The 17,132-nt window shown below is 44.6% G+C and overlaps 1 protein-coding gene across 1 annotated transcript; it reads left to right on the forward strand.

The window, feature by feature from the left end:
- The first annotated feature begins 462 nt into the window (after positions 1-462).
- On the forward strand, positions 463-16,958 carry LOC126546179 (tryptophan 5-hydroxylase 1-like). Its single transcript, XM_050194320.2, has 10 exons — positions 463-595; positions 4,854-4,954; positions 9,836-9,903; positions 11,383-11,532; positions 11,683-11,729; positions 12,881-13,016; positions 13,826-13,952; positions 14,999-15,094; positions 15,573-15,706; positions 16,470-16,958. Exons 1-10 carry the CDS (start codon positions 523-525, stop codon positions 16,654-16,656), a joined length of 1,119 nt encoding a protein of 372 aa, XP_050050277.1. The 5' UTR covers positions 463-522; the 3' UTR covers positions 16,657-16,958.
- Positions 16,959-17,132: the final 174 nt, after the last annotated feature.

The raw sequence follows: 17,132 nt of genomic DNA on the forward strand, positions 1-17,132 counted from the left end.
CATCGTTTCCCGAGTCAATTTCCCTTAACAAAACTTCTGCCACCTTGTGAACTTCCGCAAGGTTGCATCTCCGGACGCGAACAATTTTTTTTGCAACTGCCACGCCTTATCTGCGAGAGACCTGTAGGTGCTTCTCAAGTAGAAGCGCATTCCCGAGAATATCGTTATACTTTCGCAATATTCAACATATTTATTAGATTCCGAACGGACTTTCAGAATCATCTGGTAAATACATATATATATATACACGCCGTGTGATGCCGAAAATCTGTTGTTTAGAATTTACAAGTTCCCTCAATATCGACACGAATCGAATCATTCTGCTCGGTACCCGTGTCCCGTCCGTGCTTTTTCCTTTATGCGCCTACATCTCACTTCCCAAGATTCGTTCGACGTCCACTTCCGACACCGACTGTCCCGCAGGAAAAGAATGTCAACGTGCTGCACATCGAGTCCCGCAAGTCCCGCGTCAACCCGGCGCAGCACGAGATCTTCGTGGGCGTCGACTGCGACCAGGGCACCATGGACGACGTGGTGCACGCGCTCCAACACGAGGTGGAATGCATCCAGCTCAGGGAGTACTACTCCTCCAAGGGTCAGCTGCTGCTGCAGCAGGACGGCTCGCGCGAGGGCTGCTGCGACACCCCGACACCGTCGCCACCCGCCGCCGTCCTGCGAGGCGGCCCCACCCTGGCACCCGGCGAGTCGCTGTGCATCGACGACCTCCCCGGTGAGACGCGACGAATGCGCGCATGGGGCAGTTTAAAGCACAAACTTGCTTACAAACTAAAGACGCAATCTCGGTGTTGGGCTGCTGTACACGAGGTCGCTGATCGAATCCCGGCCACGGCGGCCACATTTCGATGGGTGCGAAATGCGAAAACACCCGTGTACTTGAGATTTAGGCGCACGTTAAAGGACCTCAGGTGGTCGAAATTTCCTGAGTCCCCCACTACGGCGTGCCTCATAATTATAAAGTTGTTTTGGCACGTAAAACCCCATAATTTAATTTTCTTAAGGAGGCAACCACAAGCGTACAATATAAAACGCTTGCACGTGCTTCGACGGACGCAGCTTATCACCGTGCCAGTGCCCAAACGTGACGGCTACGATGACGTCAGTGCAACGTATCATCAAGCGTACATAGTCTCGCTTTTTAACGGATGCTGTTCTTCCGCCGGATTAGCAGTGTTGCTGATTTGTCGCTACTTGTAAGATGCGCCTATCGTGCTGTCACGTTTCGTGTTGATGAAACTTCTCGACTTGCTAGTACCCTAAAAGATGGCAGCCACGATGACGTCAACGCAAACCGTGAATTTAAGCAATGGCGACAAGTGACGAGATGGGCGGGCCGTGCTATGGACGCGATATGACTAAAAGAAGCAACGACAATTTCTATTGCTACCCGATTAAGTGAAATTGTACACTAGCAAAAATATTGCGAACCTGCCCCGACGTAAACGTTTTAACCGGTCTGCACTAGACACTGTTATGGTAAGCCGTCAGTGAAAAAGTGTTCCATGTAGCCAGAGTGCAATGTTGTGGCGCCATCTGGTGTTCATACGAATCAAAACTCTTTGGCGGCTCTCTGTGGCATCGGAGGCTTACAGCGTGAAAACAAGAGAAAAAAAAAAGAGCGAGAAAGATGCAAGGAGAACGGCAGGGACGTTAGCCAGATCCACGTTTGGTTTTTTACACTACACTGCAAGAAGGAATAAAGGGGTGAAAAGAGATAAAGACGGGAAAGAGCACTAGCCGCAAGCACACTTGAAGTAGCACACCAAGTCTACAAACGGTTGCAGAGACCTTTCGATTTCAGATACTGTAACACCGCCTTCGCTGCTTTCTGCGCCAGCGGCTTGTACGGCCATGGTCAAGGAATTTTGGCTCTTTAAAACGGTCTTCAGTCCAACCTGTTTAAAACGGTCTAGAGAGAGCAGCGTCGCACGTCATAAGCACAGGACATGTTCAGTATTTCCTTTGATCCCGCAGGAGTCACAAGTATGTGTGTGAGACATTGCTATGCGGAACGAACATGCTTTCGTAAAAGCAACCCCGATCCGGAGACGGCATAACAACGTTGCATTGGAGCGGGGAATTCGTGATGGCTGTTGCAGCTTTAAGGAAGGATCAAATTTATGTAGGCGAGACTTCGGGGAACTAAGACACCACCAATAAGTGTGCGTAATTCTCAGTCAGGAAATAACGTTGCCTTGCAGCATTAGTTCTTGATAGTGGTATAGGGACCACTTGGGTTCCTTCATGAGTGGACCAGGCCTCCTCGCCGGCGAAGTTATTACCACTAATACCAGTATATATTTCCACTGAAATTTTGTTTCCTGTCATTTCTCATAGGCTTGGTGGTGGTCATTTCTTGTTTCCTGTACCAATTGCTGGTGAGTCATGTGGCGTAATGCAAAGTGCTAGCTATGAAGGGCTACCTTTGATTCGCAAAATATGACCCATTTGCGTGGACAGTCATGTAGGATGTGTTGTATGGCAGCTTGCAGGGCAGCAAACTCTGCCACCGTGGATGTTGTTATGTGCGAAAATTTGAATTTCACTGCGACTAGCATATCCGGAATGACAAAGGCCGCTGTTCAGCTGGTGAACGAGACCAACTCATCAGTATAGGTGCGCATTTGGTCCCCATATGTCTTCGTCAAAAGAAACAGCTGATCATATAAATAACGACAAAGGATTGTCAATAGCTTGATCTCACCGCGAAATGAGGCTAAGCGAAGGCTGATTTCACCATTATTTTTTTATGTCAAGACGGAGAACAACAGTAAGAGTGAATTCCGATAGAAGTTCCTTTCGACATTGGGATCTTTCCTACGAGAGCTCCCTTGGCGTTTGTCATAATGTCCAATTGGGATGTTGTAAACCCGCGTGATCCCCATGCTCAAAAACACTGCAGAAGCGGTGACAGGTGTTCTCTGTGCTAAACTACAACCGCCCAGCAACTTGAAGCTTTCTACGCACCCGACCGAAAGGTCTCACTTACTCTGCCACTTAAGTCAAAGCCGAATAGGTCAGGCATTGGGACGCACGGTTAATCGTTATTTGGACATAAGCTGAATCGATCCCATCCTGACAGTTTTAAGCGCTGTAAGGAGTCAGGGTAAAGGTTGCCAGCTGGGTGCTCCTCTAAAATATACAGCACAGACGCTTCAGTTACGGTTGAAGATATAACCGCGAGTAAAACTAATGGCGCAGCAACTACACCGCCGAGATAAGGCGTTTCAGATACTGTGTCAAGAACAAAAAAGGAGGGAAATAAGAAACATCTATTTCTCGACAGGAACGTAGGCTCAGAAAGACAATGTATACGCAAGATATTTACAAACAATAAGCAATAAGGTGGCGAGCGAGGACAACAGCGTGACGTTAATGTTGAGTTCCTAAAATCATAGATTCTCATATAAAAATTACCAGAGGGAACCTTGGCGCTCGTGTCTACGGAAGCTGCAAGTATGACGGTTCACTCAGCATGGTAATGGCCTGGTGGCCTGGTGACTTCGCAGCATGGTAATGGCCTGGTGACTTCGCAAATTTATCATTTTGAACGGCATACCACGTTTTAAATGCCACAATTCACAGTGATTACGCATGTGTACTTAACCGTGTTTAAAATACCACGAGGGCTTGGAAACTTACAAAGCCAAAGCGCAATAAATAGCGGAACAAGTACGTTTGAAGGACGAGCACAAAGGTTAGTCAAAATGATGCACTAACCACCATTCCCGCGGTAGCTCCTGATATTAAGGCACCATATAGTAGTTGAACGACCAGAGTGCCAGAGTTTCGTCTAATAATTCTGTAAGCAGCTCTCAGTCCTGAAACTATGAAATTTTCACTCTCAGTAGTACGAAAATATGAAGAAAATGCCCATGGGAAATAGGATCTGACCATGCTGTAGGCAAGCGGTAATTTATAGCTGCCGAGCGCGCGAAGAGTATGGTGGATATAGTAGAGCAGAGAGCGGGAGATAAGGGCCTGATTATTTGTTACCGCAAACTACGCAATGTCTTGAGAGGTCCAGCCACCTGTAAGAGCCTACTTTCCAAGAATCTATGCGCATATAGAACCCGTAGAGTGGGACGGGTGGTATTAGGGGAGGTTGCCAAGGCTCGATGATCGACGTCATGCTCCACCTAGTCATTTTTCCTTCCTCCATGCATGTACCCACGAAGGGGTTCTACCACACACAGCATGTTTCTTAACAGGTCGTCATTTTTATCAACACGGCTCCCAAAATCGAGAAAGGAAAGATTCGCAGCAGTGCACGAACAACCTATGTACTTCTGAGAACCGATTCCCCTTTTGCTTTCTCCTCTTTCTGGTCCTCTGTTTCACCTTCTTGCCTTAAAGTGGTGTTCAACACGGTGGTCGTGACGTGTTTCCGGCTGCCGCAATCATTTCCGGTGCTTGAAGTACGACCTTTGAGGCTAGCTTCTATCACTCCGAAACAGCCGGTGCTGTGGGGAAAAATTTGGACAACCTCCTATGACATGCATCAAGGCTAAAGCTGTCGCGAGCTGCGTGTCTCGGCTGCCAGGCGGAGCCACTATTGGCTACAATCCTGATAAAGCATGCAAACTAAATTTGAGTTTACTTTTCGTATTTTCAAACCAAAAGCTAGCAATAACCAAAACATCTGGAAAAGTTCTTCACTCATTTGGCTTGAATTCAATGCGTAGTGCGAGAAAGGTTGCACATTCACACATTCTCGAATGTTTTGGCGTGCTTTTGTTTTCCTGGGTCAATGTACTGTAGTTTCGTGAACAAATTAAAATATGTATTACTCATAATTGAACACTAACGCCTTATGGAATCTTATTTTCTCACAGAATTCGCCGGTATGCCGTGGTTCCCCCGCAAGATTTCCGACTTGGACAAGACTTCCAACAAGGTGCTGATGTACGGTGCGGAATTAGACGCCGACCACCCGGTGAGTGACACATCTCGTTAAAGAGGGTTTGAACATCGCGCCTAAAGCCTCCATCGATCTGATTGGCTTCTCCCCAGTAGAGATAATACGTGGGCAAGTGAGAAAAAAGAATAAATTCCAGAAATATTCCCGCGCCATCGAACTGTGGTGAAAAACATATTTGTAAAATCAACATAAGATGGCTTAGAGGTAGTAGAAAAGATAGCTTTCTTATTATGTCAAATTGAAGTACTATGAAGATAAAGTGACCATACACACCATCCCACCATGGGTTGCAAAAGAAAGAACACTCAGAACTTTCTCGCATATGCAAAAGAAGGAACCTTGTAAGCCAATCCGATTCTTGCAGTTAATACAGGTTGAATCATTGGGCTCACAGCTTCGCGAAGATAGGTCCAGGTATGCATATCGAACGTACATTCTCGACAACCAAATACTACATAGGCACAGAATAATTACCCCTGTTAATTTATTCGTGCCTTCGCAGTCTTCGGCCGGTAAAATTCTAACGCCGTGTAGTTGTCTGAAGGGACCTTTGGAAACACAAGGCAGCCACACATGGTAGCCAAGGACGAAAACACGACGTCATGGGCAAACTAAACGAGTCGCAACATTTCAGCATTTCCTGGTTGGCCACTGCATTTGAGTGGCATAGTACAAGGCAGTGCCGATTTCAGCGCCTAGAGCGAACATAGAAGATATACCAAAGCAGCAGGGGCGTAGCCAGGGGGGGGGCTTATGGGGCTTCAGCCCCCCCCGAAATTTTTTCTTGCTGTCCATGCATCGCCGACAAAAGCAACCCCCGGCGCCGGAAATCATTCTGAATTTTGTCTAGAGCGTCTTTTTCACGCTCGAAAAGCCATTTCACCGCGAAAGTTGCGAACTCGGGCTGAATTTCGTGGCAACACCCATGCACCGGGAGTCACATAACGCAAGCAGCCCCATCCGAGCACAAAGTTTCAAGGATGTTTTCATGGCGAACGGGCTCGCCGCGGCATCTCGCGGAATCTACACTCTATCATGGAATTTACGGAGCGCGTGGATATCAATTCCGAAACTTTATGTGTATAAAGTTCTCATAAACTTTTGATGTGAAAGGTGCATTGACATTTCCAAACGTGTGCTTTAGATTTTCAATTGTGGAACTTCATAAGTTTAATGCTCCCATAAATATTTGACGCCAAAGGTGCATTGACTTTTCCAAAGTCGCACATCGGGCCATACAACGAGACAAGCCAAATCAACACGCTATCAGACAAGTTGACAGAGCCCGCAGCGAGGCCCGATGAGACGAAGCGTTGTGGTGGTTCATTCGTGCCGTCATATCACATAAAAAAATATAAACATTTTTTTTTTCACCTGCGCCAAAGCATCCAGTGATGACACTAAAGCCAGCCAAGGCAACCACGTTCTTATTTATTTTTTCTACTTTGACATTTATTCGCGAGGACACATTCAGCCTCTCGAATTTTTTTTGTTCTCGCTCCCCTACCCGCGCGCTGCCAGAGCCAGCCAGAGCGCATGGGTTTTTCTCGCGTTGCCCCGACCACCGCGCGGCGCACTTCGGTGCGCGTTCGGTTTTCTCTGGCCGAGTGCATTTTCGCCTGGCAGAGCTTTGGACGCTATCTAGCTAGCCGACGAGAAAAAGAAACAATGGCCGCTAGCCGCCATCACTGTGGGGACTCGACGGATTGCAGCGCGTTCGCTTGAGCGCAACCTCTCCAGAAAGTCTTGTCTCGCCGGTGTAGGATACCGAGCAGTATGCGCATGGTTCTTGGTGGACCAAGCGTCTCGTGTTTTCTTCGATATTCCTTTAATATCCATATTAGTTGCCCAATGTAGGCATTCGATTGTGACCAACATACCTTGCGTTTTTTTTGTTCATTACGGTGCCCCCGCTCCACAAAAGGAAAAAAGAAGCGTTGTGGTAGTGCAGCGAATTGTCGCATGGTGAAAGTGGTATTTTGTTACTTCTTTTGTGAAAAGTAATGGGCCATGGGACGCTTCAGCTGCCGGATACTCTTATTATATTATTGCGACCGCAATTATATGGACACTCTATGCGCATTCCTGCCGTCGCCGTCGCCCTCATATTTCACATAAAGTCCAAGTGCGATAACATCGTGACCCCGCGCCGCATGCTGTATGAACGAGTGAAAGCGTGTGGGGGGTGGGGGGGCCGACGATAGTGGCTTGATCTTATGTGCGCAAGGGAGAAAAGTGAGGAGCAAGCGCGTCGCCTTCCGTCGCGCGCGATACATCGGGGGGAGTGGATGGAATGGGGGCAGGATCTAGGATTCTGTGAATCTGTGATTGCGCAACATGTTTATTTGCCTTGTTTGACGCATTATATACCATGACTTTTTCTTAGATACGTAGATTTATTGGAGACTTACTTATCGGTATGTTTAAATGTCTTGTTGCGAGATTTTGTGTATACGTGCAGTGAACTTCGTTTCCAGTGGCACTTTATTGCCCTTTATCAAGCTGCATCTTCGCATTTGTATATTCCATTGTATATTCGCAATTCTAATGTACGAAGGTGAGTCAAATTAAAGTGAGCCTACCCACCCCGCGCAATTATGGTTCTGTTCATTATCTGCAAGGCCTGCGCGTAGCACACGGGCATCTCTCATTTACAACAGTGACACGCAGGTGGGAGGATAAATGTTCTTTAATGCTCTCATACACTAGGTTGAACATGGTTGCGTGCCGTAATGGACTCTCCAAAGGTTAAGCAGTGTGGTACCGTCAGGTTTTTGACAGCTGAAGGTGTTTCCCAAAAAGAAATTGGTCGCCGTATGGCTGCCGTGTACATGGAACATTGCATTTCATTGGCCACTGTGAAGCGTTGGAACAAACGGTTCAAAGAAGGACGTGAAAGTTGCAAAAGCGATCCCAGACCGGACCAAAGCCATCGTGCACCCCTAACAAAATTGCAAAGGTTGATGAGCTGATGAGACAAGAACGGAGGATAAGCATCGATGAACTGGCAGGGCGGGTGAACATCAGTGACGGTTTGGTTCACGCCATATTTCATGAACATCTCGGTTATCGGCTCTTGTGTGCGCAATGGATGCGCAAGATTTTGAACCACCGCCAGAATAAGGAGAAGATCGGCGCTGCCTTTACTCATCTGATCCGGTATCACAATAAAGGTGACGATTTCTTGTCTGCAATTGTGATCGGAGACGAACCATCAAGTCACTTCTACGAGCCTGAAACACGACGGCAAAGCTTACAATGGAAACATTCCAATTCACCTCCCCCAAAGAAAGCAAAGGCAGTCATTTCCGCCAGAAAGGTGCTGTTGACTTTTATTTTTCGATCGTCAGGGGCCATTACTGATAGAATTTGCTAAATCTTGAGAGACTATCAATTGATTCCGATATTGTGAAACGCCGGATCGGCTGCGTGTCGCAATCAAGAACAAACTACGTGGAAAATTGACGAATGGGGTCATCCTGTTCCACAACAATGCCCGTTCCCATGTCGCTGATGTGGTTAATACAAAACTGGTAAAGTTCAAGCGGGAAACGCTGCAGCATCCGCCACACAGCTCAGACCTGTCGCCTTTACATTTTTCACATCAGCGGCATGCACTGCTTTGCTGGCTTCGAACTGATGTAGTTCTAAAGTTCGTGTTATATATTCTGTACTTATTAAATAGACAAAATACATGGAAGCAATGACATCAGTTATGTTGGGCACGTTTGGCACATACGAGCTTATTCTTTTATGAAAAAATACATAGTTTACTTGTATTGACAGTGCTTAGCGTTCAACAATTCGTTTGCAACATCTTTGGCAATGGCAATGCAGTTATTATTCGTGTATTTGATCCCTAGGCAAATTGTTTAAGAGGAAGTTTTAGGTCGGGCCCAACTCCGACGCGGCCTATACAGATACATGTAAAACGCAGAAACGATTTTCTGAGATAACTCCTGAATCGCTTTTAATGAAATTTGTTGCATTTGGGAGAGTAAGTTAAATTCTAGTGTCTGTTGGAAGCGGAATTTCGATTTAGGGCCTGAACTCTGTTTAAAATATTTTTAAAAATTCTAAAGTTCGCAAAAAAAAATACGAGCACGAAGTTTACAAATTAATAGCTCTGCATCAAGAACAGATATCGTGGTTCTGTAAACGGCATCCATTACACCATTCAAAGCGGACAAATTCTATATGTCAAATTTGTATCTTACGTGAATTGGTTATGTTATGTACAAGGATTCTGCAAAAGCCGTATTTCCATAACACTTAATTTTTTGAGTCTCATGTGTAACATATCAATTTTGCCCGCTGTAGATGTACTATTATGTGCGATTCACAGCATTGTGATATCAATTTTCATTGCTGATTTACAGAGTTGTAAACTTAATTGTTTCGTTTTCTGAAAATTTTCGATTTTTGCCGCTTCTCAATAGAATATTGACGACCAAAATAGAAAATTCGAAACAAACATCACTAGAATTTAGGTTTTTCTTCTAAATGCAACAAACCTCGTCAAATTTGGTGCAGTGGTTGCCGAGGAAAACGAATTCTCCTTCTACATGTATTTGGATAGGAGCATCCGACGTAATGTTTCCTCTTAAGGAGGAGGCCCACCTGCAACGTGAGCCCCCCCCGAACGAAATTTCTGGCTACGCCACTGCAAAGCAGTTTACATAACATGGAAAACAGAGGCTAGGAAATATTTCTTTCTTTACAACGCCAGAGTTCTTGTTTCTTCACATAAGAAATTTCTAGCAACTATTTAGATATATGGCGCACTCATGTCTTATATACCCATTCGAGTATGCTGCTGTTCACCATCTGCATCCTGGAGTGCGATGGGCCAAGATATCACACCCATTTTTCCGTTCTGTGTGGCTCGTGCTGCAGGGCTTCAAGGACCCGGAATACAGGCAGAGACGGATGTTTTTTGCTGACGTTGCGATGCAATACAAATAGTAAGTGTGATGGTCCCCGCATTCATTCTTGAGTGGCAGTGAATTGCGTAAACTTGAAAAGCCACAAGTTACAGAATACACGGCAGCTGCCAGACATCGAAAACGTTTCTGTGAACTGCTTTCCGGCAGGCTACCCATAGAAAGCATAGCGATCACTCCCGGTTACCCTATGTGCGTAGAAGAGCGTTTTTCTTTTTTTAGTGTGTGTGCAAATATGGCGGATAAAGTCTCACTCCGGCACATCTAACTTTAACATGCATTCACTCTGACAGCTGCTTTTGTGCCATAAAACCTTACATCGCTACTTTGACAACGGCTTCTGTGAATTTAGACTGGCATACCGGTGCCGAAGTTCTGGTGCAAAATAAAAAAAAATAATCGTACAAAAGAGAGTTCGGTATTCTTTTACTTCAGTAATAATTCAAGTATAATCCATATCAAACAAGTTTTAATGTTTTGCTTTTCAGGGATATTTTACCAGTCCTAGTTTGTTTAGTGCTGATCGCTCTCTCTCTCTCACCCCGCATATATTGAACAGAAAGAAAGCTACTGCTACGGTTTGGATAGTGGTTTGAGTGAGTTGTTCGAAGTTAATGACGTGAATGCAGCTCAACGCGCCGAAATGCGGTAAGATACGTGCATGTTGAGTGGAAAGAAGTGCGGTTCATGGATAAAAGAGCTCGCCCTTTAAACGTGTGTACGTTAATGCAATCTTTCGGACTCTTATTTTTTGCCATATATGCCCTTTCAAAGGGCTCCTGCTATTTCCTTGCACCTGACGATATTCCCACGTGTCTTGAATATCGTGCTCGATAATGCACTTGCATTTTACGTTTCTATATAGTTCTTTGGCCAATAACATTCATTTGTTAGTCAGTGCCTGAATTTGCATTTTTTTCTGCTACCCACAAACCTATCTTGCTGCTCTTCGGTGCTTAAATTCCTTGTGCTGCGTTCACGTCATGTTTCGCTATGGTATACTTCCGAATGTCTGGGATGAAATAATGGGCGTTCCACTTACCTTTGTGCTTAAAAGCACGAAATAGCGTTTTGTTGAAAACGTAAACGAGAAAACATTGTATTTTTACAGCGAGTTTGATGGCGCATATCTCCAAACTGATATCATCTCGGAAAGTCATTCGAAGTGGATATGCCTTGGAAACTCACCGGCTACTATTCGCAAATTGCAATATAGGCCATAACCTAATTAATTAGGAAGTTAATTAGTGAATTTCTGCTAAGTATTGGAATATGTGCCTCCATTTCTTGTGCAAGTAATGTCCGCATCTTAGAATAATCCAACTCATGGACTAGGATTATGTTTTCAGCAACAGGTGATTTTGAAAAATTCCGTAAAACGCAAGTGGATAACCCCCTATATACCCTTGTGAGGAGTCCATGTGGGCTGTTTTCCATTGTAATTACCGGGGTGATTTCCTCGTGATGACGAAGGATTTTCATGGTCTGCTGCAATTACAGTGGCTCGCCCATCCCACGGGTGGAGTACACCCTCGAAGAACGTACCACGTGGGGACGCGTGTTCCGGGAGCTCAGTCAACTGTACACGACCCACGCCTGCTCCGAGTTTCTGGAGAACTTTCGCCTACTCATAAAATACTGCGGTTACAGGTAAAACTGAGCTGTCGTAGCTGCCTCAGCGGTCTTTCAATGACGAGTGAATGGTCCAACCTTTTTTTTTTTTAGTTTTCCATATACGCTATACATGCTCCTTCGACTCTTAACAACGCTTCATTGCTTTTCGGGTTTCTTTTATTGCAGAGAAGACAACGTACCACAGCTGGACGATGTCAGTCAGTATCTGAAGTGTAAGTTTCAATACTGCGTACTCGTAATAGGCGTGCAAGTAAAGGATACAGTTTCGAGAAACCCGGAACCCGTAAAACACGCATTCACATGAAGAAGAGTTCCAACCTCTTTCAGGCAACAGTTTTTCTTTATTCTGTACAAAACCTTCACAGTGCAAAACACTATAATATTCCTTAATCTTCGGTACTCTACTTGTGATTGCGGGTACGTTTGGTTTCCCACTTAAGATGTCTGCACGAAGGTCAAACTTTCGCTATATTCAATTATCATCATCATCGTTTTATCAGCATTACAAGGCACAAAGCGCCTTACCGAATGAGATATGTACATGGAAATGAAGTTAGCAACTAGTGCAAGCACAAACTGACTCCAGAGGTCTAGCGGAACCTTCGACAGCACCACCAAACTGAGCATAATATGGTAATAGCCCGACCAGGTAGCTATAAGGCGTATGAACGTCAGAACTGACCAGTTCGCCTACAAAACAGCGCAGCAAGCTGAACAATAACCAAGGATGGTCGTCTCTTGCTGATATTTGGTAGGCTGGCAAGCACCCACTCGTACGTTTCCTTATTAAGAAGATTCTCCAACATTTATTCTCAGACATAGTATAAGGGAAAATTAAGGTTGACTAAAAAACGATACGCCGCCAGTGGCAGCCGAACCCGCCACTTCTGCCTTACGCGCTTTACTCTGAGATTCATAACAGCAGCACGCAACACACAGCCTAGCGAGTTAAGGAAACAGCTTTCCGTATCACATGCGGCGACTTCGCGCCGGCGAATTCACCACGCTTCTTGACGTGTCCAGTTGCTGAATTCGCATCGGTGGGTTTACATTTAGGAACGCATGCGACCCTCACAAAGCACATGGTCGTGGACAGAGCTTGGCTGGACGCATCGGACTAAAGCAAACGTTGGTGCCGGTACACGTCTGTTATCGTCGAAATTTTCCTGAAATTTTCGTGGCCTCCTTACTGGTTGACGTCTGCGTATTTCGAATGCACACTCAAACTCTCATATAACCTCTTTGCCAGCGCTTCGTGGTTCCTCGTAGTACCTCGTAGAGATGAGTGGTGATGCTTTACAGTGATAGAGGAGCAAAAGTGAGGAGCGTGACGTGTTCTTCGCTTCTTTCTCTGTCCTTGCAGATAGAACAGGTTTTCAGCTAAGACCCGTGGCAGGTTACCTGTCGGCCCGAGACTTTCTGGCGGGCCTCGCATTTCGCGTGTTTCACTGTACGCAGTACATACGCCACGGCTCAGATCCATTCTACACACCGGAGCCGTGAGTACTTCTTTACGTGCTCCTGTAATTCCCGCAACAATTTTTGCTGCTGCTTATCGTCGATGCATAGAGTGGTTACCGCGCGCTGTCAGACGTCGTTCTCTCGCAGATAAAAATTTAGATAGTCTGCAGATTGCCTATTGAGCTTTCTCAGACCCCTTTCTTTTTCTTTTCTTTCTTTTTTAGACTTGTCCGTTTGGCCATGCGAAATTTACCACGTGTTTCTGCGACGACTGTCTTCGATCAACAAATATAGGGGAGACGATATGATCATTTTGTTGACCAAGTTTCTTGCGTACCAATAGTTTTCATTAGAATTAGTATCATAACTTAGTAATATTATTATCAATTAACAAGGTTATGGCATCATTAATGATAAATGATGAATGAACAATAAATTAGCATAACACTTTGATTATTAATAAACAATAATTTACGCTGATTAAGCAATCAATGTACCTCTCATCATCCAATTTCTTGCATTCTGTGTTGATCTTAATTGCTGAGCTCCGTGTCCTCAATAAAACAAGATCCTGCTCGATCCTTCTATGAAATGCAACATGGAGTGGGACCAGACCCATTGGTGTTTTATGGCAATAACAATCGCAGAGCACAAGCGGAAAGGAACAATAAGAAAATTGTCACACAGGAACAGTTTTCAAACGAAACAGAACCATGCTCAACAACGCAGTCTTCAATACAGGAGAGCAAATATTTGGGCAGGAATCAAAGAATGCTCTTCATGAAAAATGCTTTTAGAGGAAAAGGAAGGAGTCAAATTTTTTTTTCGTGCCTTTCTGTAACCCCAGGGATTGCTGCCATGAGCTTTTGGGTCACTGCCCGATGCTGGCCGATGCGAACTTCGCGCAGTTCTCACAAGAAATCGGACTCGCCTCCCTAGGTGCTTCAGACGATGAGATCGACAAGCTCGCTACGGTGAGACGTCTAAGATTATATTTTTATTAAATTCGCGCTACTTTATACGCTGCTTCTATATCGAGACGAAGCTCTCATGCATAGAAGATCTAAATGTGAATTCACTAAGGGGCTTGAATGCTTAAGATTTAATAAACCATACGCTTAATTTTCAGCAATTTCCAATTACAAGTATTACAAAGTGAAAAACAACTGCATTTTACCCCTAATATCTCTCATACAGTTATTTGAAAATCTCTCTTGCGCTGTTTAATGGTAGCAAACCATAATATGATCCTAGTTTCGAGCAGGCCTTCTTAATGTGACGGGCGCCGGAGATACCATACTCAGCCCCATTTGGGTCACTGCGTCAACATACCGATCGAGAAAATTCTCTCGGCGTTTGGCGACCTCCAGTGACAACTTTTGTTTGCGTTGTAAATATCTTCAGGGTTCAATGAAAGAATTTGAAGCGTTCTGTATTGGCTTCAAGCATTTAATCCTATATTGGGGTTTTTTCCCGGCCTATACAGTTGTATTTACCTTCGAACCGTCGGTATGGTGTTGACGGTTTCTTCTTAGATTTTCGTAACTATAAGATGCAATCTTTGTCCGAAACTCCAGAGGCTATATTAAATTTGTTTCAAGCAAGCCACCATGCGAAGTTTCAAGAAAAGTGCATGCGTCCACTGACCAACGGTCTTTACTGTTCCATAGAAAACATGCGATGGAAAAAATACAGCAAACCAATAATGATTACAAGTGCCACATCATGTGCCTTATTAACAAAATATAGCGTAAACTACATTTAAGTACAGACAGATAATTCGACGTTATCTGTTTCGGGTGCTTAGTTTCTCGAGGCTGTATCTCCTAACAAGGCACTCAAGACGAGAGTCAAAGGCTCTGAGCTACAGAATTAGGCTTTCGATGTGGCTGCTCGCAGTAATTTTGACAATTTCAGGATACTTCGCTGCATTGCTGCCATAGTACTGATATGCTTTTATTATTATCGTGTCGCACTTAAATTCTTTTTTTCTTTCCCTCTGTTGCGACATTCCTTGTAGTGTTACTTTTTTACGGTGGAGTTCGGATTGTGCAAGCAAAACGGTGAAATGAAGGTGTACGGAGCTGGTCTGCTTTCTTCAGCGGCAGAGTTACGCGTAAGTATATCTTAAATAACTAAAATAGGCATAAAGATAGTTATTATAATGCCCTTTTAAAAACTAAGCTGTACATTGAATTCTATGTCAGAACGCAGTTATACTATGCAAAAATTTATTAATTTGCTCTATAATGAAAGCTTAGCCATCTGTCATTCTATGGACAGAAGTCCACAATGGATACCGTGTAGACAGTACGTGGACTTATGGCCGTATACCATTCGTCGCTTAATCTCTAATAGGCTTCTGCAAACACCCATCTGTAAGTCTATGGGCCGCAATAACTGAAAAGACTTGTTGAAAAAATATGTACATACACAATATCACACTTGTTAGCCAAGCGGGAAAGTACATATGAAAAGGTAAAGTGATTAGCAACAATTATTGGGACAATCTATAGAGTCAAAGTTCACAGCTTGAAGGAATGCTTCAGGCTGTGAATACTGAACTCTGCTTTTTTTTTGTTTTTTACTTACAGCACGCCCTTACGGACAAAGCAAACGTGCTGCCGTTTGACCCGACCATAACGATTGAGACTGAGCCGATCATCACGGCTTTCCAGAACGTCTATTTCTACACGGATAGTTTCAACGAAGCAAAGCTGCAAATGAGGTGAGGTTGTACACTGCGGAATACTGTTGTTCCGTTTTTACCTGAAACAGCAACAAAACAGAATTGACCATAGCAAGGTGGTGAGTGCTGCTGCGCTGTACTTGCTACTGTGAAAGGAAGTTACCAAAAAGTAAATCACAATGAGCGGTGAGAGTTTTTGTCGAGGGCTAAATCCCCTGTAGTATAGGTAGGTTTAATACCACTTAAAACGAGTGAAATTAGCCGATAATGAGATTAACCGAATGTAAGATGGGGGCGTATTTCATACTGTTAAGCAAACCTGTCATCTTCACTCAGAAGAGTTCGTTGAAGCCGATGGCATTGGCTTCATGAGGTTACAATGCATTTTAAATATGAGGAATTTAACGTCCAGCGCATCGCGTCTCAAAGACGGCAGGCGTGTTGTCAATACACTCGGTGTTGTTCGAGGTGAGAATAACGCTAACTGGCGGCGAGCCATTTTTTTTTTTCAGTCAGTCTCACCTCTGCTAAGCCTTAGCCTATCGATTACCAACTGATCTCCACGAAACTGATCAACCGCGAACAACACGGCCCCTTTTTAAATCAAATATAATCCCTCCACTATTGGGACAGCTTAGATGAAACTGCAAGACGTCAAACCCTGTCAACCGGTAAATAATGCGCTTCATTGCGCGTGTTGTGTGTTTTGTGTGTTTTTGTTGCGCACTTCCTTTTTTTGTGTGTGTCACATATCAAGGTTTGTTACTTTCAAGTCTATTTACTCACTTTTTGTTTTTGTCAGGGAGTTCGCCAAGACCATCAAGCGCCCCTTCGGCTTGCGCTACAACCCGTACACCCAGACCGTGGACGTCCTCACCAACACCCGCAAGATTGCCAACATAGTCAGCGAACTGAAAGGAGACCTTTGCATCGTCACCAATGCCCTGAGCAAATTAAGGGTGTCTGACACGGAAAATCCCAACCGTTAAGCAATCTAACGTACTCAATCCCATGGCCAAGGGCTGACAAATAGAGAGCTTTAGCTGGCCGTATATGTATTACCAGCGTTTTCGTATTATATCGTTACCGTGTCAGCTCAATACGACAGACATCAACTGGATCAGAAGCGTTGGTGGTGGCGTCTTGTGGCCCTGCTTTCAACCTGTGCGCGTTTGAACATGGCCTTCGAGATTGGCCGGTTCACGCGGACACCGCGCACACTGCATATCTCGAAGGTCATCATAAAAATATCAAGTTTAACAAATTTTGCCTGCAAAAACAAAAAAAGAAGGAGAAAACCTTGCTGGTCATTTTGCCACTGCCGAAGCCTTTCAAACAGCAGATAAGTATAGCTCGGCCAGTCAATGCAGCGCGAATTTAGCATGCCTTTTCTAAACACAGCGTGCAGGATTTGCGCCACCGCGTCACAACATTGAGTTAACCATAATAGGCATATGTCTGGCTA

The sequence above is a fragment of the Dermacentor andersoni genome, chromosome 10, assembly GCF_023375885.2.
Source record: "Dermacentor andersoni chromosome 10, qqDerAnde1_hic_scaffold, whole genome shotgun sequence".
Classification (NCBI taxonomy): domain Eukaryota; kingdom Metazoa; phylum Arthropoda; class Arachnida; order Ixodida; family Ixodidae; genus Dermacentor; species Dermacentor andersoni.

Coding starts and splice junctions, on each gene's coding strand:
- LOC126546179 (XM_050194320.2), top strand. CDS start 523: ATGGACGACGTGGTGCACGCGCTCCAACACGAGGTGGAATGCATCCAG. Junction 15,095..15,572: donor CTTCAGCGGCAGAGTTACGC/GTAAGTATATCT, acceptor TTTTACTTACAG/CACGCCCTTACGGACAAAGC. Junction 15,707..16,469: donor GAAGCAAAGCTGCAAATGAG/GTGAGGTTGTAC, acceptor TGTTTTTGTCAG/GGAGTTCGCCAAGACCATCA.